The sequence below is a fragment of the Mobula birostris genome, chromosome 19, assembly GCF_030028105.1.
Source record: "Mobula birostris isolate sMobBir1 chromosome 19, sMobBir1.hap1, whole genome shotgun sequence".
In the NCBI taxonomy this organism is placed as follows: domain Eukaryota; kingdom Metazoa; phylum Chordata; class Chondrichthyes; order Myliobatiformes; family Myliobatidae; genus Mobula; species Mobula birostris.
The window spans coordinates 45,044,494-45,069,000 of record NC_092388.1 but is presented as its reverse complement, the minus strand read 5'-3'; the positions used below and the strand labels follow the sequence as shown (position 1 = coordinate 45,069,000).

Below are 24,507 nucleotides of genomic sequence, written 5' to 3'. Positions count from 1 at the left end.
TTTGGATTTCCAGCTCTGCAGTGTTTTGATTTTTATTTATTAAATAACAGCATCCATGGAGTCTATTTTATTCTATTTGTTTAAAGATGAACCTAATAGGTGCTTTTGCTATGTTAAAAGCAGGTTAAAACTGAAAACTGTGGGAAGAAAATTATGTAGAATCCTTCTCTCAGGTGATTTTAACTTCCCCTCTCATCAAGGAAGAAATATTACAGTCATTTTTTTCGTGTGGTCTGGATATATGATTATGAAAATTTGGACCAGAAATGGATTGCTTTATATGAAATTTGCATTTAATTTTGTTGAAAACTTTGTTAAGGATAGTTTGGAGGAAATCATACAAATTTCAAAGCACAGATTTTTTTTGGTGGGGGGGGGTGGTTCTGTTGTAGGCATGGTGATGCTCAGACTTGCTGCTGTGTGCAGTTACAAGCAAAGTACACCTGGAAGTCACTTCCATGATCCATGTTGGATCTATTTTTCTTCACTGGGCCCTCTGGGAAATATTTGTTGACCCATCAATGGATATACTGTATATCATTGTGGAGTTAGTGCTGCATTTCAGATTTTACTTCATTCATCTGAAAAAGCCATATTACTCATATATGACTTAATTATGCAAGAACTTCATGTATGTTTTAAGCCTGCTATGTTCTTAATGTTACTGGCTTTGTTCAATAGTTCCCTTTTAATATTTGCTTTTATTCCTTCATTGATTTTCTGTTTTAGCCTTGCATTTTTCCTTTCAATGATCCCTCTGCTCTGTTTAAATGTAATACTGTATTTCTTTTTTACCTTAATCTTATCTAGTCTGATCTCCCTATATGTTTCTAATATAACCTGACCCTTAGATCTTCTGGGTCTCTGCTGTGTGAGAAGTATATTCAAGATTTTCCTGGTTGTTTAGAACTATTTAAACTTTTTCCACAGTATTTCCAAAACAGAACTGAGTTTTGACCCATTCTTCTAAGACTCCAATTGCAGATAAATTCTATTTTATAGGATGTTGCCTTAATAGGTAACGTAGCAAATGCTAGTACTGGTAGAGAGCCTATCCTTTGGCAGTACACCAGTTTGTTGATATGTAGTTTGTAGACCAGTTTGTTTGTAGATTTTTTTAATGATATTATTTACCAACAGCCACAGATATCTAGGGTTAATATTTTCGGTCAATGCTAAGGGATTACTGTATTATCAGAAACAGTCCTTAGGGAGAGATGTTGAACTTTGGCTTCATCTGTTCATTATAGTAGATGAAATGGACATTACAGACCCTATAGCATTATTCAAGGTCAAATGGTAATTTCCAATGACATAACTGATATTATTCACCCAACCAAAAATACCAGACAAATGCTAATTGGTCATTTATCTCAGTGCTCTGTGTGCTGTCTAGCTGTAGGTGAAAATTAGAACATACTGATTTTTAATGTCTGATTGGGCTAGGCTAAGGCAGTGCATGTTTGAAAAGTGTTTCCTCTTGACTTTGTATTGTAGCATTGGGTATTACCATCCAGAATGTGCTATAATACAATTTGGAACATGTTGCACATAATTTTAATTGTATATGTTAATTGAAGTAGTTTCATATTTAATCCACTATACCTTCAATCCAATTTTAAAGTTCTGTTTTTATATTTTATCTGATTTAGACAGACATTTTATCTGATTCAGACAGACACTACCATTTGCAACCTGCAGACTCAATTTCAAGGACTCTTTTCAACTCTTGCTCTCAGTTTTTTTTAAATTAATTTTACCGTTTGTCCACTTTTACACATTGGTTATTGTCAGTCTTTGTGTTTTGTGTCATTTTCTTTGAAATTCTATTGCATTTCTTTATTTCCCTGTAAATTCCTGCAAGACAATGAATCTGAGGGTAGTATATAGTAACATAGGTGTACTTTGATAATAAATTTACTTTCAACATTGAACTTTGAAATGACATAGCTTATTGATATTTCTGCCCCTTTGAACCTTGTAGTTTTTCAAAATCCCCAAATTTGATTCAGAATTGTGTGTTCAACTTGACCTGCAGAGCTTGTGTATAGTTAATAACCCAGAACAGTTTTCAATGAGTTCTGCACTGTCAGAGGTGCGAATCTTTAGGTAAGACATTAAAGTAGGGTTCTATCTGTTTATTGTAATGATTCAGATAGGCATTCAGATGGAAAGAAAAAAGAAGTCTGTAGTAGGTCCGACATATATCTTACTTTAGCTAAAACTATTAAAATAAAAACTGACTTTCATGCATTTTCTTTCACAACCTCTTGAATTCACAAAGCGAATGAAGTACTTGAGGTGTGATCATTATTATATTGTGGTAAACATAGCAGTTAGTTTTGGACACAGTAAGTTCACACTGTTAGCAAAGTGGTTAACAGATAACCAGATAATCCATTTTGCTGATGTTGGTTAAATATTGGCCAAGATACTAAAATTTAATTCATTAGGTTTTTGCCTTCTTCTCTTCAATTTCCTGCCATGCACAATGTAACTACTGTTTTTAGCTATGTGTAGATTCAAAGTAATCCAATCAATACTAAATGCTTAAAATTCCTTCTAAGAGACATGGGAAGATGCTGCAAAACATTTAAGTAATTTCTTGAAACCTTTTCTCCTTTCTTTCACTGTAATGCTGAATGAGTGGCTGTTCACACTTGTAGACAGAATTTTGATACGTTATGGTGAAGAAGAAGCAGGAACATATTTACTTTCCAAAATATTTCTTTGATTCACTAGATTAAATGTAGGTTTTTCTTAATTAATGAATGAATGGAAAATTTAACAAACACATCACAATCAAATAGATAGCTGTCCTTATTAAACAGTTAGACTCAGCCAGATCTTCCAGGAGATCAGGTATTTGGAAAAGTGAGCTTACCTAGATGTTGTTTTACATTAATACATTTAATAGCAAATTAAAGTTTCAAAGAGCTGCTACTTAGCAAGAGTAACATCTGGAAGGTAACCCTTAGTGGATCACTGCAGCTAATGATGCCTGGTGTTCTCATCATTGTCCAGCAGATGGGGTTAAATGTCATGACAGATTACTGAATATAGAATTCGGAACTGTATATCATTTTGCTGCATGCAGTTGTCATCAAGAGTTCCATTTCAGCTGATGTTTTTGCAAAGAAATTCCAATGTGAACAGCTACACTTTAAATAGAAACATGGATGGTTGTTTTTTCTTTGAATATATAATACACATGACAAGATGGTGAGCAAAAGCTGTTGCTTTCATCACTGCTCGACACTTATATTTTTCTCATTATTTTTGAGCATTAAATACCTTTATACTTCAACAATTTTAACAATGCAGACTATCTTAAAACAGATTAATATTCCGGAGAGGCGAAATGAAATTGGAAGACAACAGCTCATAATAGTTATCAAAGAACTGTCATTTCACACCTTTCAAAAGGCAGAGAATTGTCAAAAGTCAAATATTTTGCTGTTGTGATTGTCCTCAAATTGTCCTTTAAAAAGCATTAATGCATTTGCAGGGCTTGAGTTTCTTCAAACAAGTTGTCATTGGAGAGTCCAGAAAAGGTTCACAAGGGTTGATTCCAGGAATGAAGGGTTTAACAACTGAGGAGCGTTTGGCAGCTTTGAGCCTGCCTGCACTCACTGGAATTTAGAAGAATGTGTGGGGATTTCATTGAAACTTACCGAATGGTGAAAGGACTAGATGAGGTGGATGTGGAGAGGATGTTCCCTCTGGTTGTGGTATCTAGAACTAGAGGGCACAGCCTCCAAATTGAGGGGCAACCTGTCAGAACAGAGATAAACATAGAAACATAGAAAACCTACAGCACAATACAGACCCTTTGGCCCACAGAGTTGCGCTGAGCATGTCCCTACCTTAGAAATTACTAGGCTTACCCATAGCCCTCTATTTTACTAAGCTCCATGTAAAAGTATCTTAAAACACCCTATCGTATCCGCCTCCACCACCGTTGCTGGCAGCCCATTCCATGCACTCACCACTCTCTGAGTAAAAAACTTACCCCTGACATCTCCTCTGTACCTACTCCCCAGCACCTTAGACCTGTGTCCCCTTGTGGCAACCATTTCAGCCCTGGGAAAAAGCCTCTGACTATCAACATGATCAGTGCCTCTCATCATCTTATACACCTCTATCAGGTCACCTCTCATCCTCCGTCGCTCCCAGGAGAAAAGGCCAAATTCACTCAACCTAGTCTCATTAGGCATGCTCCCCAATCCAGGCAACATCCTTGTAAATCTCCTCTGCACCCTTTCTATGGCTTCCACATCTCTCCTGTAGTGAGGTGACCAGAACTGAGCACAGTACTCCAAGTGTAGTCTAACGAGGGTCCAATATAGCTGCAACATTACCTCTTGGCTCCTAAATTCAGTTCCATGATTGATGAAGGCCAATACACCGTATGCCTCCTTAACCACAGAGTCAACCTACGCAGCTGCTTTGAGCGTCCTATGGAGTCGGACCCCAAGATCCCTCTGATCCTCCACGCTGCCAAGAGTCTTACCATTAATACTGTATTCTGCCATCATATTTGACCTACCAGAATGAACCACTTCACACTTATCTGGGTTGAACTCCATCTGCCACTTCTCAGCCCAATTTTGCATCCTATCAATGTTCTGCTGTAACTTCTGACAGCCCTCCACACTATCCACAACACCTCCAACCTTAGTGTCATCAGCAAACTTACGAACCCATCCCTCCACTTCCTCATCCAGGTCATTTATAAAAATCACGAAGAGTAAGGGTAAGGGTCCCAGAACAGATCCCTGAGGCACTTCACTTCAAAGAGTGGTTGTTGACAGGTCATATATGACCTCCATGCAATATATGACCTGTCAACAACCACTCTTTGCCTTCTGTGGTCAAGCCAGTCCTGGATCCACAAAGCAATGTCCCTTTGAATCCCATGTCTCCTTACTTTCTCAATAAGCCTTGCATGGGGTACCTTATCAAATGCCTTGCTGAAATCCATATATTCTACATCTACTGCTCTACCTTCACCGATGTGTTTGGTCACATCCTCAAAAATTTCAATCAGGCTCGTAAGGCATGACCTGCCCTTGACAAAGCCATGCTAACTACTCCTAATCATATTATACTTCTCCAAATGTTCATAAATCCTGCCTCTCAGGATCTTCTCTGCCAACTTAACAACCACTGAGGTAAGACTCACTGGTCTATAATTTCCTGGGCTATCTCTACTCCCTTTCTTGAATAAAGGAACAACATCTGCAACCCTCCAATCCTCCGGAACCTCTCCAGTCCCCATTGATGATGCAAAGATCATTGCCAGATGCTCAGTAATCTCCTCCCTTACCTCCCACAGTAGCCTGGGTACATCTCATCTGGTCCCAGCGACTTATCCAACTTGATGCTTTCCAAAAGCTCCAGCACACCCTCTCTTAATATCTACATGCTCAGGCTTTTCAGTCTGCTGCAAGACATCACTACAATCACCAAGATCCTTTTCCATAGTGAATACTGAAGTAAGGTTTTCATTAAGTACCTCTACTATTTCCTGCGGTTCCATACACACTTTCCCACTGTCACACTTGATAGGTCCTATTCTTTCACGTCTTATCCTCTTGCCCTTCACATACTTGTAGAATGCCTTGGGGTTTTCCTTAATCCTGCCTGCCAAGGCCTTCTCATGGCCCCTTCTGGCTCTCCTAATTTCCTTTTTAAGATCCTTCCTATTAGCCTTATAATCTTCTAGGTCTCTAACATTACCTAGATCTCTGAACCTTTTGTAAGCTTTTCTTTTCTCCTTGACTAGATTTATTACAGCCTTTGTACACCATGGTTCCTGTACCCTACCATAACTTCCCTGTCTCATTGGAACGTACCTATGCAGAACTGCACACAAATATCCCCTGAATATTTGCCACATTTCTTCCGTACTTTTCCCTGAGAACATCTGTTTCCAATTTAAGCCTCCAATTTCCTGCCTGATAGCCTCATAATTCCCCCTACTCCAATTAAACGCTTTCTAACTTGTCTGTTCCTATCTCTCTCCAATGCTATTGAAAAGGAGATGGAATTATGATCACTATTTCCAAAATGCTCTCCCTCTGAGAGATCTTACACCTGACCAGGTTCATTTCCCAATAGCAAATCAAGTATAGCCTCTCCTCTTATAGGCTTATCTACATGTTGTGTCAAGAAACCTTCCTGAACACACCTAACAAACTCCATCCCATCTAAACCCCTTGCTCTAAGAAGATTCCAATCGATATTTGGGAAATTAAAATCTCCCATCACGACGACTCTGTTATTATTACACCTTTCCAAGATCTGTTTGCCTATCTGCTCCTCGATATCCCTGTTACTATTGGGTGGCCTATAAAAAACACCCAGTAAAGTTATTGACCCCTTCCTGTTCCTAACGTCCAGCCACAGAGACTCCATAGACAGTCCCTCCATGGCGTTCACCTTTTCTGCAGCCATGACACTATTTCTGATCAACAGTGCCACGCCCCCACCTCTTTTGCCTCCCTCGCTGTCCTTTCTGAAACATCGAAAACCCGACACTTGAAGTAACCATTCCTGTCCCTGAGCCATCCAAGTCTCTGTAATGGCCACCACATCATATCTGAAAGTACTGATCCACGCTTTAAGCTCGTACGCTTTGTTCACAACACTCCTTGCGTTAAAATAGACACTTCTCAAACCTTCGGTCTGAGTGTGTCCCTTCTTTATCACCTGCCTATCCTCCCTCTCGTACTGTCTACAAGCTTTCTCTATTTGTGAGCCAACCACCTCTTCCCCAGTCTCTTCAGTTCGGTTCCCACCCCCCAACAATTCTCGTTTAAACTCTCCCCAGTAGCCTTAACAAACCTCCCCACCAAGATATTGGTCCCCTTGGGATTCAAGTGCAACCCGTCCTTTTTGTACAGGTCACACCTGCCCCAAAAGAGGTCCTAATGAATCCCTGCCCCCTGCTTCAATCCCTCAGTCATGCATTTATCCTCCACCTGATTCTATTCCTATTCTTACTGTCGTGTGGCACAGGCAGTAATCCCGTGATAACTACCTTTGTGGTCCTGCTTCTCAGCTTACTTCCTAACTGCCTGTAGTCTTTTTTCAGGACCTCTTCCCTTTTCCTACCTATATCATTGGTGCCAATATGTACCACGACCTCAAGCTGTTCTCCCTCCCACTACAGGATATCTTGGACGCGATCTGAAACATCCCAAACCCTGGCACCTGGGAGGCAAGCTACCATCCGAGTTTCTTCCCTGAGTCCACAGAATCGCCTGCCTGACGCCCTAACTATAGAGTCCCCTGTCACTGCTGCCATCCTCTTCCGTTCCCTACCCTTCTGAGCCACAGGGCCAGACTCTGTGCCAGGGGCACGGCGACTGTTGCTTCCCCCAGGTAGGCTGTCCCCCCCAACAGTATTCAAACAGGAGTACTTATTGTCAAGGGGTACAGCCACAGGGGTACTCTCTAGTACCTGACTCTTCCCCTTCCCCGCCCTGACTGTGATCCACTTGTCTGTCTCCTGTGGCCCCTGTGTGACCACCTGCCTATAACACCTTCCTATCACCTCCTCGCTCTCCCTGACCAGGCGAAGGTCATCAAGCTGCATCTCCAGTTCCCTAATTCGGTCTCTCAGGAGCTGTAGCTCGACACACCAGGTGCCGATATAGCCGTCCGGGAGGCTGGGAGACTCCAGGACCTCCCACATCTGACACCGAGCACAGAAAATTGGCCTCACACACATACTTCCTCCTTTCTGCAAATAACACCGGTAAACCTACCTCGCCTTGTCCCAGTACTGCCTAAGCCCGTTGAGTCAAAGCCCTTTCACTCCGCTGCCTGCTCCGAATGCTCAGATAAGTTGGAACTTTTTTAGCCAGAGAGTAGTAAATCTCTGGAATGCTCTGCCACAGATTGCAGTGGACACCAAATCCATGGGTATATTTAAGGTGGAAGTTGATAGTTTGCTGATCAGTCAGGGCATCAAAGGATATGGTGAGAAGGCAGGTGTATGGGGCTTAGTGGGATCTGGAATCAGCCATGATGGAATGGCGGGGCAGACTCAGTGGGCTGATTGGCCTAATTTTGCTCCTATGTCTTATGGTCTATGGTCTAAGTTTAAGTCCACCACAATTGTCCATTCCTTTTAAGCCATGAATTAGCTAGTTTCGTCAATGACATTTAATTACCATGTAAGGACTTTGACCTGTGAGGTCTTTTCAGTGATCGTGTAGCAAAATTAATACTGAGCTTTGCCCAATTAATAATTATTTAACACTAAATTTATTTATCCAAATCTTTAGAGATTTATGTAATGTTTATGTAAGTTTTTTTAGGTTCTAGCTGCAGTCAATCATTTTGAGTCTATACAGTTTAAAATAGGTTTACACGGCCAGTTTTCCAAACCAGACAGTTAATCCAGGACCCAGCAAACTTCCCAGCATTTGTAAGAAAACAGTGCCCTCTTGTCATTATCAGGAAATTATTTTCTAGTTACTGGCAGGTTCATCCATTCTGTTAAGGTTTCTGAGAAGAATTGAAGATGGACAATTGGGAAAGGAAATAAAAGAAAAGTTAGTGCTGCCCTGTACAGAGTGCAGAGGAGTTTCACCAAGATGCTGTCAGGAGTGGGGACATTTTGGTTTTAAGGAAAAATATGGATAGACTATATTTGTTTTTCCTGGAACAGAAGAGGCTGAGTGGTGACCTGACTATTTGTATAGGATAGGAATATATATGAATATACACTTAGTAGCTACTTTATTCGGTACCTCCTGTACCTAATAAAGTGGCCACAATGAATGTTGATAGTCTTCTGCTGCTGGAACACATCCACTTCAAGGTTTGACATATTGTACATTCAGAGATTCTCTTCTGCACAACACTGTTGTAATGTGTGGTTACTTGAGTTACAGTCACCTTCCTGTCAGCTTGAAGCAGTCTGTTCATTCTTCTCTGACCTCTCTCATTAACAAGGTGTTTTCACCCACAGGACTGCTGCTCACAGATTTTTTTTTTTGTTTTTCGCACCATTCTCTTTAAATTTTAGAGACTGTTATGCATGAAAATCCCAGCAGATCAGCAGTTTCTGAGATACTCAAACCACCCCATCTGGCACCAGTAATCATTCCACAGTCCATAAGACATAAGACAAAGGAGCAGAAGTCAGCCATTCGGCCCATCAAGACTGCTCCACCATTTTATCATGAGCTGATCCATTCTCCCATTTAGTCCCACTCCCTCACCTTCTCACCATAACCTTTGATGCCCTGGCTACTCAGATACCTATCAATCTCTGCCTTAAATACACCCAGTGACTTGGCCTCCACTGCTTCCTATGGCAACAAATTCCATAGATTCACCACCCTCTGACTAAAAAAATCTCTTCGCATTTCTGTTCTGAATGGGCGCCCTTCAATCCTTAAGTCATGCCCTCTCGTACTAGACTCCACCATCATGGGAAACAATTTTGCCACATCCACTCTGTCCATGTCAAAGTCACTTAGATCACATTTCTTTCCCATTCCGATGTTTGGTCTGAACAACAACTGAATCTGTTGACCATGTCTGCACGCTTTTATGCATGGAGTTGCTGTCACATGATTGACTGATGTAAGGTGTAGCTAATAAAGTGGCTACAGAGTGTATTTTCCTTTGATGACAATATTTAAAGTAAGAGGGCACGGGAATACGTGAGAGAGAGAGATTTACGGGGAATCTGTAATGTGCTAATTGTCGGAGTTTGATGTCAGAAAATCTCTCATTAGGGTGAACCCTTGCAAGGTGTTAGGCACTGATGGTGTACCTGGTAGGGCACTGAAAATCTGTGCCAACTTACCGGTGGGAATGTTCAAGGCCAGCTTCAATCTCTCACTGTTGCAGTCAGAGGTCCCTACCTACTTCGAAAGGGGTGATGATCATACCAGTGCCCAAGCAGAACAGGGTGAGCTGCCTCGTTGCCCATCATCCAGCTGCACTCACCTATATTGTGATGAAGTGCTTTGAGAGGTTGATCATGGCCAGAATCAACTCCTGCCTAAGCAAGTACCTGGATGCACTGCAATTTGCCTGTTGCCACAATGCGTCTGCCGCAGATGCAAACTCAGTTGTCTTCTACTCAGTCTTGGGTCACCTGGACAAAAGCAATACATATATTGTTTATTGATTAAAGCTTAGTGTTCAACACAATATTCAGTACTAATCAACAAGTTCCAAAACCTGGGCCTCTGTCCCTCCCTCTGCAACTGGATCCTTGATTTCCTCATTGGGAGACCACAGTCCGTACAGATCAGAAATCACGTCTCCTCCTCACTGACAATTAACACTTGAACACTTGTGTACCTGAAGGATGCTTAGCCCAGTGTTCTATTCTCTCTACACCCACAACAGTGTGGCTGGGCATAGCTTAAACACCGCCTATAAATTTGCTGATGACACAACTGTTGTTGGCAGAATTTCAGATGGTAATGAGGAGGCGTAAAAGAGTGAGATACAGTAGATCACCTGGTTGAGTGTTGTCGAAATGATAACCAACAACCTTGCACTCAACATCAGTAAGATTAAGGAATCGATTATGGACTTCAGGAAAGGAAAATTGTGAAGCAATCCCATTAGTCTCATTCTAATCAGTTTATACTTGCAAGCTATTACATCTTTGGATGATATTGTAAGGAGGAAAATGATATGACAGAATTGGATACAATGGATCTATATGATATTACAAGTAGACATTGGTCACTATGGTAGCATTGCAGCTGGTGCAACACTATGACAGCTCAGAGCACAGGGATTATTGAATTCCGATGGCCTCAACCTATCATTGTCTGTATCAGCATGACCCCATCTATGAAAGTGTTTTTTTTGTGCGATGAGGTGAGGGCGAGAGTTGTTCATGCATGTTGTGTCCTAGGATTTGGAGTTCAGTTCCAGCACCGTCTGTATAGAGTTTGTGTATTCTCCCCATGACCGTGGCTTTCCTCTGGCTGCTTCAGTTTGCAACCACAGTCCAAAGATGAGCTGGTGAGTGGGTTAATTGGTCATTGTAAACTGTCCTGTGATAAGGTTAGCGTTAAATAGTTAGGTTGCCAGGCAGCGTGGCTCACAGGACCAGAAGGGCCTGTTCCGTGCTGTATCTCTAAATAAAATAGATAAAAAATAGTGGCAATGTCTGAAATAATAGCGGAACTAATTGAAGGCATTTCCATTGAGTTAGACAATGGAAGTTATGTGTTAGGAAGCTCATTTTTTACTTAACATAGCAATATTTGGAAGTCAAGACTCAGTAGAGTTTTACTTAGCAATACCACTGTTCTCACCATTATCTGGCACATAGGGCTAAAGTGATGACGGGTTCCAAAATATGATATTCAGGGTTTTAGAAAGTCTGCTTGTACTTCTTACAACTACTGTTACATTCGATTCTGCAATGTTTTTTATTTTATGAAAATGGGTGTGATCAGTGATTAGTATTAAAAAGAACTAGAACAACATCAAAACAAATTGGATGCAATTTTAATAGTGATCATTCAACATGCTTGTAACATTTTAGTAATTAACACCATGGGATTAAATTTATTGGATTAATATAGGCTTTCATTTCCAAACCCTTATATTTTTACTGAATGTAGCAATTTCATTTGGGGAGATCCACAAGTGAAAACAGATGTGAAGAAGATAACAGAGAAATGTACCTTTATAGCTAATATCTGTGACGAAAAAATTCTTAGTTGCAGGGGTGTTGATGTTTATTTTGTTAACTACATTGCTAGGTTATAGCTTAAATCTGTCCACTTTTATTGAGAGAGATAAAGCCTAAAGTGGATCTATACCTATACTGACAGGAGGAAAACAGGCTGCCCAACTAGTTACTGAACAGTCAACTATTGAAGCACTTTGCAATAGGCAGGACCTTCTAGTTATCATTGGAATTTGTCCTTTATCTCAATCTACATCTGCTTCTCCCTTATTCCATTATAAGGAATGTTTCCTGACATTCCCATGCCCAGTGATCCCAATTGCACACCACATTTCCTATGGGACAATACTACTGGGGCCTCCCAATCATCTCCATTCCAGCCATCATCAGGTCAAATGCTTCCTGCAGCTATGTTTTCTCTTATGATCAGGTCCTAGGTCACAAGTGACCTCCCATCACAACTGGATCTGAGCTCCACAATACTATCTGCTTCTCGCCCCTACCATCCTTTTAACTATTGGATCCCACTCTGTAAATTGGACCTCAGACTCTAGGACTGTTACCAACTCAGCTTCTCTCAACCCAGCTTACTTACAGGCTGATGCAATTGAGATCCTTGTCAATGAGGTGAAGTGCAGGCAAGACATTGATATGGAAAAAATGACATTAGCCTGAAATTAAAATCTATAGAACTTGCTGGAAGCTAGAAATTTTGAGTTCAGTTACACTGCTTGCCCCAAAGCACCTTCCCCATTTCTAATTTATATATAAATGGGCCTCCACTAGTGGCAATGAGGGGTACCATTTGACATTAGCAACTGCACAGCCTGCACTATGCAGCATTATCCTGCTGCCTTTTTAAAATTTATGTACCATTCATATTATTACATCTCAATCAGGTCAAGTTCTCTTATTGTAATGCCTAATTCCTGGAATGATTTATTTCTGTTTACACAATGCTGTTCTGACATATTGATTTATGTGTTGCAGTAAGCAGTGGAGAAAGACATATGTAGCAGACTCGAGTTCTAATATTGACTGCTTCTTAATCTTGCCTGTCATGATTATTCCCTTTATTGAGGTTATGAATGAATCACACCTTGGTGACAAAACAAATGCCAGTCACTGCAAATACCTCAATTAAACTCTAACGAGGAAACTGTTGATGTTTTAGATCCCTAGTTTTGCTATGTGTTTGGCTTTAGGAAATTTATGTCCTTATAAAGATGATTTTAAAAAATCTATAAATATTACATATAGCTAACTCCCTGTTTTGATTCTTTAGAGCGTCATCAGTGACATATCCTTAGTTTTGGAATACTTTCCAGGACATAACATTAATACAAGCATATTTTTAAAATAATAATATCTTGCTTGATTAATGTAGAAAACCAAGTGTTTTCTCCTTGTGGCACACACTTTGCAGCTGATGGGATTGCTTCTCACTTGCTCCAGTGAACCGATTTCAGTTCTGACCCCTGGTGTAGTCGGTGTGGAAGGTGCATGTTCTCCCTTGATTGCATGGATTTCTTCTGGGTGCTGCGGCTTCCTGCCACATGCCGAGGATGTACCTCCATTGGTAGATTATTCAGCCACAGCAAACTGGCATAGTGTGTGAGTGGTAAAATCGGGAGGGGAATTCAGGGAATGTGAGCAGAATAATATAGTATTAGTATCAATAGTGAATGCCAGATTGACTGGCTGCTCCTTCTCTGCTATTTCATCCACGATTTAGCATTTTACTTGTAACTGTTTTTCTTTTATTCCATACTTTGCACTTTAAACATCTAATGTGGAGAGACAGGATTCTATTTGTTTTTTTTTCTTATTTCCCATTTCTATTTTTGTGTTGTAATTCTAAAAATACAGTTTCTATATATTTTGGCTTTTTAAGTTGATGAAATGCAGATAATTCATTTTGGCTTCCTCCTGAGATTCTCATCATTGATTCACTTCACATTCAGAGAACTCTGGATACAACAAGGGCTTTGAAACTAGACAATTAGAGGCTGGTAAAATGACGGCTTACGCCCAGAATATACTGCATTGTAAGTGTTCTGTTACGATACTGGCATCTACTTGACAATGTGGAAAATTGCCCTGCAACAGCAGAAACCTAGTGCAGATATTGTCATGTAGACCACATACAATCAATTGTTGATGCAAGGTATCATTGATAGAGGGCGTCAAGCAGCATTAGTATGCTTACCAATGTCTAGTTTGGCTTTCAGTGGGAGAAATTGGTTCCAGGTCTCAATCATAATCTTGGGGCCAAAGAAATAAATTCCAGAGATAAGCTGGAAGTGACTGCCCTTGATGTCAGGCATTTGATTGAATGTAGAATTAAAAAGCCTTGAATTCAATGGACATTGAATGAAAGGAATATATTTTGTGCATTGGAAGATAATTGTGATTGTTGGAAATCAATCTTGCCAGCCACAGGGTATATTTTTCCTCAGAAAAATGTCTTAGGCCAACCCATCTTCAATTGTCTAATCAAAGATTTTATTTCAATTTGTAAGGTAAGGAGGGATGTTTTCTGATGAATGTATAATGCTTAGTTACTTCTGCAACTCTTCAGAAAATAGAGCATTCTATGTTTGCATTTAGGAAGACCTGACAACAGTAATAGGTGGTGATAATGTTTTTGTACAAAGGTGCCAGGAATCTCCAACAGAGTAAATGTAATCACCTATTGTTGATGTTCAATGGCCATAGCATTGTTGCCATCAATATTCTGGAGCTGAGTTTAAGATTAGATCAGTCATGATCTTATTGAATGGTGGAGAAAACTGGTCTCCACTTGTTCCCATTTCTTGCATTCTTATTTATGAGTATTGAATGGTGTGGCCTGCCCCTCCTCCTCCTCCTCCCCCTCCCCCCACCCTCCCACTCCCTCCCTCCTCCCTCCCCTCTCCCACCCCCTCCCCTCCCTCCTCCCTCTCCCCCTTCCCTCCCTCCACCCTCTCCCCTTCCCCTCCTTCTCCCTCCCCTCTCCCCTCCCCCTCCCAGTTTAACATCTGAAAGACAGCATCTCTAGGAGTGCAGCACACCCTCACATAGTGGCAGCATATATTTTATACTCAAGATGCTTATGAAAAGATCAAACAACATTTCATAAAGGTTGAGTAGTGTGAACTGGGTGATAGCTAGAACAATAATAAGATTATTCCAAAATAAGCAGTGAATCAATAAAGCAGAACAATTAATTGGAATAACATTTTAGTAATGGGGTAATTAATTGACAACAACAGTAATTGATGAGTTAGAGTACCAACACTGGTGCCACATTATATAGCAAATGGTTAATTGTACAGCAAAGTTTACCTACTCATAAAATAGTCTTATTTAAAGAACAGACAAAATAGAAACTACATAAATTTCTTCCACTTGAGTAGCGTAACTTCTCCAGAAATGAATACTGATTTGAAGATTGTTATGTACATATAATTAACTTTATGTACATAAAATTAACTTGACTGATTGGCAAGATGTCAAATTTAGTCCACTTCGGCTGGCTAAATTAACATCACTATGTACATCAATTTCACAAAGTTACCTGTAAAATTGTTTGAAGTATGCAACAAGCCAGTTAGAGAAGAAATCTGAGAACACTGCCACACATTGTAATGCTTTTTACCTTTTATAGATTGGTTTTACCACATTCCTCGGAAGCCAAATCAAACTGACAAGAGCCAACTGCAGCTTCCACCAACTTCCCAGATCCCAGGTTTGAGTGACCTTGCAGAGCCTCACAAGGAGATCACTTTTGAGAGACGCAGATTATGGATTAGGGACACAGATTCAGATTATGTAAAGTTAGCCAAACAAGGAGGCAGGGCAGGTAAGAAGGAAGTCATTTTATTTGAAGAGTAATTGTGCAATTGGTTAACCCACTTGTGAGATATTTACAGATAAGAACTGTAATTCATTTGGTTTATTACGGCAGTTGGAACTTCATGATGATTCTTAAATTCTTCATACATGATTTAGTGAAGACCCCTTGTATGCTAATTAAATGTGTGGCAATTGATTAAAAGTTTTCTAGATTTCTGAACGACAATATTCACTAATTGTAGAAAATAGGAAAATAAGTACTGAATTTTATCTATCCATTCTGGGAATATTTCACCATTAGTTATATTTGGTAATATCTTTAATCTGTACATAAAACCAGGATGCAATTATAATTAAGTAACAGCTTCATAATTTCTGTCAGTAAATCATAATTTATATGAATATTAACAAGGTAAAGTAATTGCATTTGAAAGCCAGTTCTAAGAAGTGTTTTTCCTTACTTTACAAATTATATTCGCCTACCAGAACTGGAGCTGTAGTTAAACAACATTACAAACAACAGAGAACAATCTATTTTAAAGATTTGAGAATGTATGTTGGAATTTATTAGCAGCAACTAACAAAACCATTGGATGACATCTGATGACACAACAACTTTAGTGCTTAGATGATACGATATGTTATGATATATAATCTTGTCTGGTTATGTAGAAGTGAAGCTTGCTACTTGGCATATAGGTTTTGGAGATACCTGACCAACAACATAAACTCATTAGTTTTTCTTTAGTTAGTCACTTCCATGTATTCAGCTTGAAGTAGAGTGCCTATAAATTTTACAGGGGAGATTTAATCCATCTATGTTGTCTATATTTCCTGCAACAAAAAAACTTGTCTGATTTGGCTCTTGTACTATAACTTTATGGTCATTGTCTGCGTCCTTGAGCATCAGTTGGTTCTCTGCTGCTCATGTGTTAGAAGTGTATTCCTTTGGAACTGAAAAGCACATGAACTAGGGCTAGTTCAAAGAAGAACAAGGTATTGTGTGCTACTGAACAGACCTTGCCAAATCAAAGTTCTTATTCACAGTTTCCAGTGCAGGACATACAGAGGAAAATCGGTAAGTCCACGACATGGAATAATGGGGGAGAGTGGTTTAGAGGTGGGGCTGCTGCACAGATATTGAAAGAGAAGTCTGCACCAAACAGTAGGTAAATGGGAATGTACCTGCGTGAAGTGTGGTTGCCACTAATCATGTTGGTGGATGGGAGTCCAGCAGTAATGGGGGGGAATTGATGTTCAGGATTGATGAGGGAAACGGGGCTGAGTTGGCATATTAGTGAGTAGTAAGGGGTTTAGGTTGGGTTGGCAGGTCAGCATGAGGCTAATTGAGGCTGACCAGTTTGTTGAATTAGATGTATGTAAAGATTGCGGGGGGGGGGTGTAGTCAGGTGAAAATCACAAATTTAGGAGGAGACTGTACGGTAGCCAAGTGTTATGGATTTGTGGGCATCATAAGCCATGCATATATGTGTAAATATCCAAGAGATTGATGTCATCATGTGAGAAAAGATGTGAGAAAGAGATTTGTTTAAATCTGCAAAGAAATATACTCACCAATTTGTAAAAATAGTGCAAACAAAGAAGTACCCACTGTTGGTCTCCAGAGTGTATATCCAATTACTGTGTGTTGTGTCAACACAAGACTGATCTGGATAGAAATTTGTGATTGCTTGATTTTCATTACCTTTTAGTTTTCATTGAAACTGAATCACAAAGCATGCGAAAATGTGGTTCTGGACAGTCCCATTCCCAGGCATTTTCATTTGGTCTGTTGATGAGAAGTTTTACAATGGGATATATTTTTGGATTCCCAATGATGTATTTACATGTAATTACTCATTCAAAGGAATGTTTCCTTTAATGCTTTGGTAGCTATCTGTGAAGTAGTATAATCTGTGCTGCCCCAGCAGCAAAGCAGGGCAGTTTAAATTGCCCACTGGACACCGATAGGTCACGATATTTTATACTGGGATCACCAGTTGGTGAATGGTAACATTAAACATACTCTCAAAGCAACAATGGAGTTTTGGACCAGTGGTGTTTTGGCCTGATTTTGGTGTTTTAGAAGCATCAATGGTGATTTGGCATTTGGCAAAAAAAGAAAGAAAAATACATCAGCTCAGTATTGTGATGAAACTGCATGAAAAGTTTTCAGCCAGCAGATGGCAGAATTGAACTACTGTAATTGAGATTTTTTTTCTTGTTTCCCACTAAAAATGCGACAGAATAAATATGTATAAAATTCAGGAGGTTATAGAATTATAATTCATTGTTTTTCAATCATTTTTATAGTTTTGCTGTTTTCAGTTGTCTGTTTCTTACTCCAATTATCTGCATTACAGGGTGTTGGGAAACAATATTTACAGCTCCAAAACAGGCCTCCTGAAAATGGTTTATCATGCTGATTTCTATGTGTAAGATCATGCTTTAGTCCCTTCAGCCTGTAAAGCTCTATGAAATGGTGGTATCTATTGGTATTGGTCTGTTGTTGTCACAGGCACCAAGATACAGTGAAAAGCTTGCCTTGCATACTGTTCATACAGACCAAATCTTTACACAATAAGATATATGAATAAAGTAAATCAAAGGCAGTATGGAATCAAGTTAAAATCTACAGAGCAAATGCAGTGCAGGTAACCAATAAAGTGCCAGGTCAGAATGAGATAGATTATGAGGTGAAGAGTCTATCTTATTGTAGGAAAGGTCCATTCCAGACCCTGATAACAGTAGGATATCTTGAGCCTGGAGGTACATGCCTTCAGCCTTTTGTATTCTGCCCAATGGTATCTAGCAACCAGACCTTTTACTCTGTTGCATCTGATCTGGCTAATGAGTTGGAAAAACATAATTCTTAAATTGGATGACTAGGATGATTTTAGATAAATATTAGGGCAAGTCCTTATCCCTGGCAAGGTAGCTGACCAACTATGATTGTATATGCACTGTATCGACAATTTTACAATGCATCTTATAGTGGGCTGGGTGATCTCTTCTGGGAAATATACAGAAAATCAATCATATTACATATGCAGTTTATTAATTTACAGTATGTTCATTGTTGTTGGTGAGATAAAGATGTTTCTTGAAATTATTAAATGTGATATACTGGGATGTCTAGTCAGTTCAACTAATCAGTACGTTCAGAACCATTGTTTGGGTAAATGGTTTTGTATTGTTTGTATGTCTCTGTACTGACCATTGAACTGCCTGCAACAAGACTGCGATAGAAATACAGGAGAAGAAAATTAGGACTTTAAAAGTCAATCGGCCCATTATTTTTAATAAATACAAGCAAAGTCATTACAGCATTTGGAATTCTAAATCTTGCTAACAAGAAATAGCCACCCACCTGTTAATTCAAAGGTTAGACTTAAAGGGGGAAATCATGTGCTAAGTGGGATAATAAGATGTCACTGTTAATTAATTAAGGAATTAATTTTGATGCTAATTGATAATTACCATCATGTTAAAGTGGATATTTGCACATTTAACATTCAAATTCTGTATTGATTAGACACATTATTGCACTATGTAAAATTTAAATTTCTTTTGAATATTTCATTAATTAGCATAATGTACTTAAAATGCTTACATCACACCAAAAGGTAGATTAAAAATGCAGAAATTGCCAAATACATGGTAGCATTTGTTAATCACATTTTTAGTCAAGGTGATTTAGTATTGGGGTGGAAAGGGCAGTGGGGGGATCACAGGGTAGGAGAGTAAGCAAGCAGACACAAGGTGGCTGCGAGGCAGATTGTTTATCAGGGTGATGAGTTCAGTGTATAATTGGAGTGGCAAATTCTTGAGCAGGTGCTAATGATAGTTCGAAATTGCAGGGTTAAAATATAAAATCACTTGGAAGGGAGCACATAAATCTTAATGGGGATACTACATAAAGAAAAGTTAGTGAATTTTTAATATAGAGTAAAATATGATAAAGCAGATAATGGGGTTGTAATGTGGGAGTTTGTGGGCAGCAAGATTATCTTGATTGAATATCTGCAGTGGAGACTGCTCCTTCGAATTTAATCTGCTCACTCAGCCATTATGTGAAACAAAGATACTCCAGTGCATAAGGGAGAGGGGAGATCTCTGGATGATTTGTTGTAGACTTCAGCCATCCCTTGCAACAAGGGAACAGAAGATGGTTGTTGAAATTGACAATATACAAAATAACAGGAAATCAAATGGGATTCAGTACTCTCCGGAGGAAGGACTGCCAGAATCATGGTCATGATGTCATGGAGTGGGCATTGGTATCCAAAGAGGAGACAATGAGGGAAAACACAATGTGATGGTTAAAAAGAACCCAATAATTAAAGAGGACAAGTAGCATCATTTAAGAGTCCTAAATGAAAAGGACTCTTAAATGATGCTACAGGGTGAAGGATATCTTATACCAGTTTATAACAATATTTACAATATTTAATAGGGAAGTAGTGCACCCAAAGTGGCCTCCTCTACATTGGTGAAACCCAATGTAGACTGGAGAACCTTTGCTCCATTAGCAGCAAGCAGGATTTCCTGTGGCCAACCATTTTAATTCTATTCCCCATCCCCATTCCATCGTGTTGGTACATGGCTGTGCTGCAACAATGAAGCTACTCTCAGGTTGGAGGAGCAATAGCTCTTTGTCTGGGTAGCCTCCAACCTGATGGCACGAACATCGGTTTTTCTAACTTCGGGTAATTTCTCTTATCTCTTCCCTCTTCACCCTTCTGCCGTTCCTCATTATGGCTCCCCTCTAACCACTTCTCTTCTCCTCACCTGCCTATCACCTCCCTCTGGTGTCCCTCCTCCGTCCCTTTCTCCCATTGTCCACTCTCATCCTCCATCAGATTTCACCTCCCCCCCGCACACCCCACATTCTTATTCTGGTTTCTTTCCCCTTCCTCTCCACCCCTGAGGAAGGATCATTGCTAGAAACATCACCTCTTCATTCCCTTCCATGGGTACAGTCAGATCTGCTGAGTTCCTCCAACATTTTGTAGCGAGTCTGGTCTTTGGGAGCAGCAGATAGAAAGTATAAAGCAAGAGATCTTGATTGGAGAGTAACAGAAGCTAGGAATGGATTGCAAGTGTTCGCATCTACAGATCTTTCCTGAGCCATGTACACACTGACATAGGGATAACAATATAAAGGTAGAGACCACGTGGCTAAAGAATTCCTATAGAATTCTAGAATGATAGTGTTATAGGGCAACACTGTAGGAGGCATAGCCTAATTAATTATGTTTGAAATTACTTCAGTCATGATGGAGGATATAACGAAAGGTAATCAGTCAGTGAAGACTTTTAAGTGTATTTTAAGAAAACTTTGAAGTGTGTGGCAGTTGTGAAATGTTAAAATGTATAAATATAGAGATTAAACAAGCATGCAGCAAACACTGCGTAGTTTTAATGGGGGAAGTATGTAAAGAAACTTACAAATGTTACGGTAAAATTCCAATGATCCGCTCAGAAAAGACAAGGGTTCAGTGACAGCTTCACATTTTCTCACCTTTTACTCCATTTACAAGATCATTGTCGGTATATCTGATCTCTTTATATCCCTTTGTAGCCTCCTTTATCCTCTTAACAATTTATTTTCCCACCATCCTTGCGGTATCGGCAAATTTAGTAACTATACTTTTATCTTAATCCATACCAAGTCATTTATATAAATTGTAAAAAAGTCTTAACACCATTCAACATGGCACATATTACATCTTCCCAACAAGATAAAGAACCATTTAAGTTAAAGTCTCTTTCATTCACACCAATATGTTATCTTGTACCTTGTGAGCTTATATTTTCTGCGATAGTTTTTGTTGCTGAATCTTATAAAATGTCTTCTGGAAATAAAAGTTCCCATGAGATCATTGCTTCTCCATGATCTACAGAGGGTTATCTTTAAAGATCTCCAATTTGAGTCACAGAGTCGTAGAACACTACAGCATAGAAACCAGCCCTTTGTCCCGTATAGTCCATGCTGAACCATTATTCTGCCTAGTCCCATCGACCTACACCTGAATCTTAGCCTTCCATACCCCTTCTATCCATGTACCTATCCAAATCTCTGTTAGATGTTGAAATCGGTTCTGCATCCATCACCTTTGCCAGTTTAGTCTATACTTTCACCACCCACTGAGTAAAGAAGTTTCCCCTCATGTTCCCCTTCCACACTTAACCCATGACCTTTAGTTATAGACTTGCTCAACCTCAGCTTACTTGAACTTACCCTATCTATATCCCTCAGTATTTTGAATACCTCTATCAAATCTCCCCTCATTCTCCTACACTTCAGGGAATAAAGTCCCAACCTTTTCAATCTTTCCCGAAAACTCAGGCCCTCAATTCCCAGCACCATCCTTGTAAACCTGTAAATTAATTGGCAAATGTGATTTCCATTTCACAAAGCTATGTTAACTTTGCCTAATTGTCCTATTTTCTAAAAGTATTGGTACATTTTTAACAAAATATTCCACTATTTTCTTCCAGACGGACGTAAAGCTAACTGATCTGTAGTATCCTATCTGTGCCTTTTTGAATGAAAGAGTTATATTCATCTAATAAACCTTTCACAAATCGTGGGAATTTTGAAAAGATAAAAGCCAAGGTGTCAAATATCTGCAAGTTCCAAGAACTAGACCTTAATTCCTCCTTGTGCAACTGGATACTTGATATCCTCACTTGCAGACCTCAGTCAGTATTGAGTGGCAACAACATCCCTTCTACAATCACTGTCAGCACAGGTGCACCACAAAGCTGTGTGCTTAGCCCTTTGCTCTACTCACTTTATACCTCTGATTATGAGGATAAATACAGCTCCAATGCCATATTTAGGTTTGCCGATGACACCACTATAGTTAGCTGAATCAAAGGTGGTGATGAATCAGCATACAGGAGGGAGTCTGAAAATCTGGTTCAATGGTGCCAGAACAACAACTTCTTACTCAATGTCAGCAACACCAAAGAGGTGATTACTGACTACTGGAGAAAGAAACGAGAGGTCCATGAAGTAGTGTATTTGATATTTCAATAATACTGTAAATATAGTTTATTTGTTTACATAATTCACTACAGGTGATATGTAAGAAGTATGTGAATGGCATATGTTACTACACCACCACGCCATGTGTTCACGCTTCACTAAAGTACACTAAACTAAGTATACCCGCTCACCCCGGCTCCCATGTTCTTCTTTCAATTAGTTTCTGGAGTTACAAGACATAATAGTGGTGATGAGGCAACAAACTCAAGATGACTACCTTACCTGGTGAAGTGCAGCACATTTTTTTTTCATCACAAGGGGAGAGAGACGGTTGAGTTATAAAAAATCATGGCATTCTTCTGTGCAAGTGGAGCAAGACGGTCGAGTTTAAAAAAAGGCAGAAAACTAACAAAATTCCCAGTTTCATAAACAGTGAATACTGGGGCGATGATAACAATAATAAATAAATAAATACATAAGCAGAAATGGCTGGCTACATCGGAAAGATAGAGGCTTTTGATTGTACAACAGATAACGGGATGATGTATACTGAACAAGTTGAGCAGTATTTTGAAGCAAATGAAATAGCTAATGAAAGCAGGTGCCAGTTGTGCTGAGTGTAATAGGTGGGAAAGCATACAATTTGCTTAGAAGTTTGACTGCTCCAAACAAACCAACAAACGAGTTTTGCTGAATCATGAGAGTAATGCAGGAATATTTAGAACAGAAACCATTGCTGATTGGAGAATGCTATATGTTTCATGAGCAGAATCAAAAGGAAGGGGAGTCCATTTCAGTTTAGCTGAATTGAAGAAGCTGTTTGAGCATTGTCAGAACAGTGAATGGCTTAATGATGCAATAAGAGACTCAAAAACAGCTCCTAATTGAAGATCAACTCACATTAAAAACAGCAGTTGAAATCACTGTAAACAGCAGCCAGAGATGCAATTGAGTATGAACAAAATTGCAGCATCTGAACAAAAACCACCCTGGCTAAACAAACTATGTTACTGTTATGCCAGGGGATCACATACACCAGAACAATGCAGGTTTAAAAGTGAAAATTACAGAAAATGCAACAAAGTAGGACACATACAAAGAGTGTGTTGGGCAGACAAAGATAAATAGACTGCACAGGGAAGAGAAAACATAAAAAGACAAGTTGTAGTTTCAAAAAGAGCACTAATCTGCATGCTGTTGATGAAAAATCTGATAATGATGAGTGACAAAGGATTGGGTAGCCTTGAGATTTATAATTTGGAAACTAACAGGAGACAGTAACTATCCAGAAGTGAATGATGAATTAATTAAAATGGAATTGATCACTGGGTGGCTGCAGATATCCAACTAAGAACTTGTACTGGAGAAAAGGTAACTCCTGTGGGAATGACCTTAGCAGCAGTGAAATACACCAACCAACAAGCCACATTGGGCTTATATGCGGTAAAAACAGCAGGGCCAGCATTCTGGGGTCATGAGTGGCAAAGGCAACTTGATTTGAGATCCATCCACCGTTTATATGTGCAACCCTTGCAATAGAATCGGTTGAATGCGAATTAAGAAAGGGTACTGGATGATGCCACAAGGACAGCATTGGAAAAATCAACCATATCAAAGATAAAATAGTTTTAAGTGAAAATGCCACACCCAAATTTTACACTACCTGGTTTCTTATACCATGCATGATAAAGCAGCTAGTGAGCTAGATTGCATTTAGGCTGGAGGAATTCTTTCCAAGGTTGAGTGGGCAATGCCGGTCATCCCAGTAGCCAAGAAGAATGGGTCTGACAGGATCTGTGGTGATTTTAAGGTCACCATCAACCCAGTAATGAAAGGTCACCATCAGCCCAGGATAGGGTATATCTTTGCAAACCTTTCTGGACAGAAACACTTCAGCAAAGTGGACTTAACTGAGGCCTACTTACGGATGGAGATGGAAGAAGAATCCAAAGTTTTTCTGAACAGAAACACTCACAAATGTTTT

General features: G+C 39.6%; 1 protein-coding gene across 3 annotated transcripts in view; it reads left to right on the top strand.

Moving 5' to 3' along the window:
* The window catches only part of LOC140212350 (uncharacterized protein C7orf57 homolog), a 97,427-nt gene that overhangs the window by 25,658 nt on the left and 47,262 nt on the right, over positions 1-24,507 (top strand). For all 3 annotated transcript variants that reach the window (XR_011889699.1, XM_072283057.1, XM_072283058.1), the window contains exon 3: positions 15,339-15,533. Coding sequence is in view for 2 of the 3 variants with exons in the window: in XM_072283057.1 (XP_072139158.1) it covers positions 15,339-15,533 (195 nt within the window). In the remaining variant the exon portion in view is untranslated. The remainder of the gene's footprint in view (positions 1-15,338; positions 15,534-24,507) is intronic.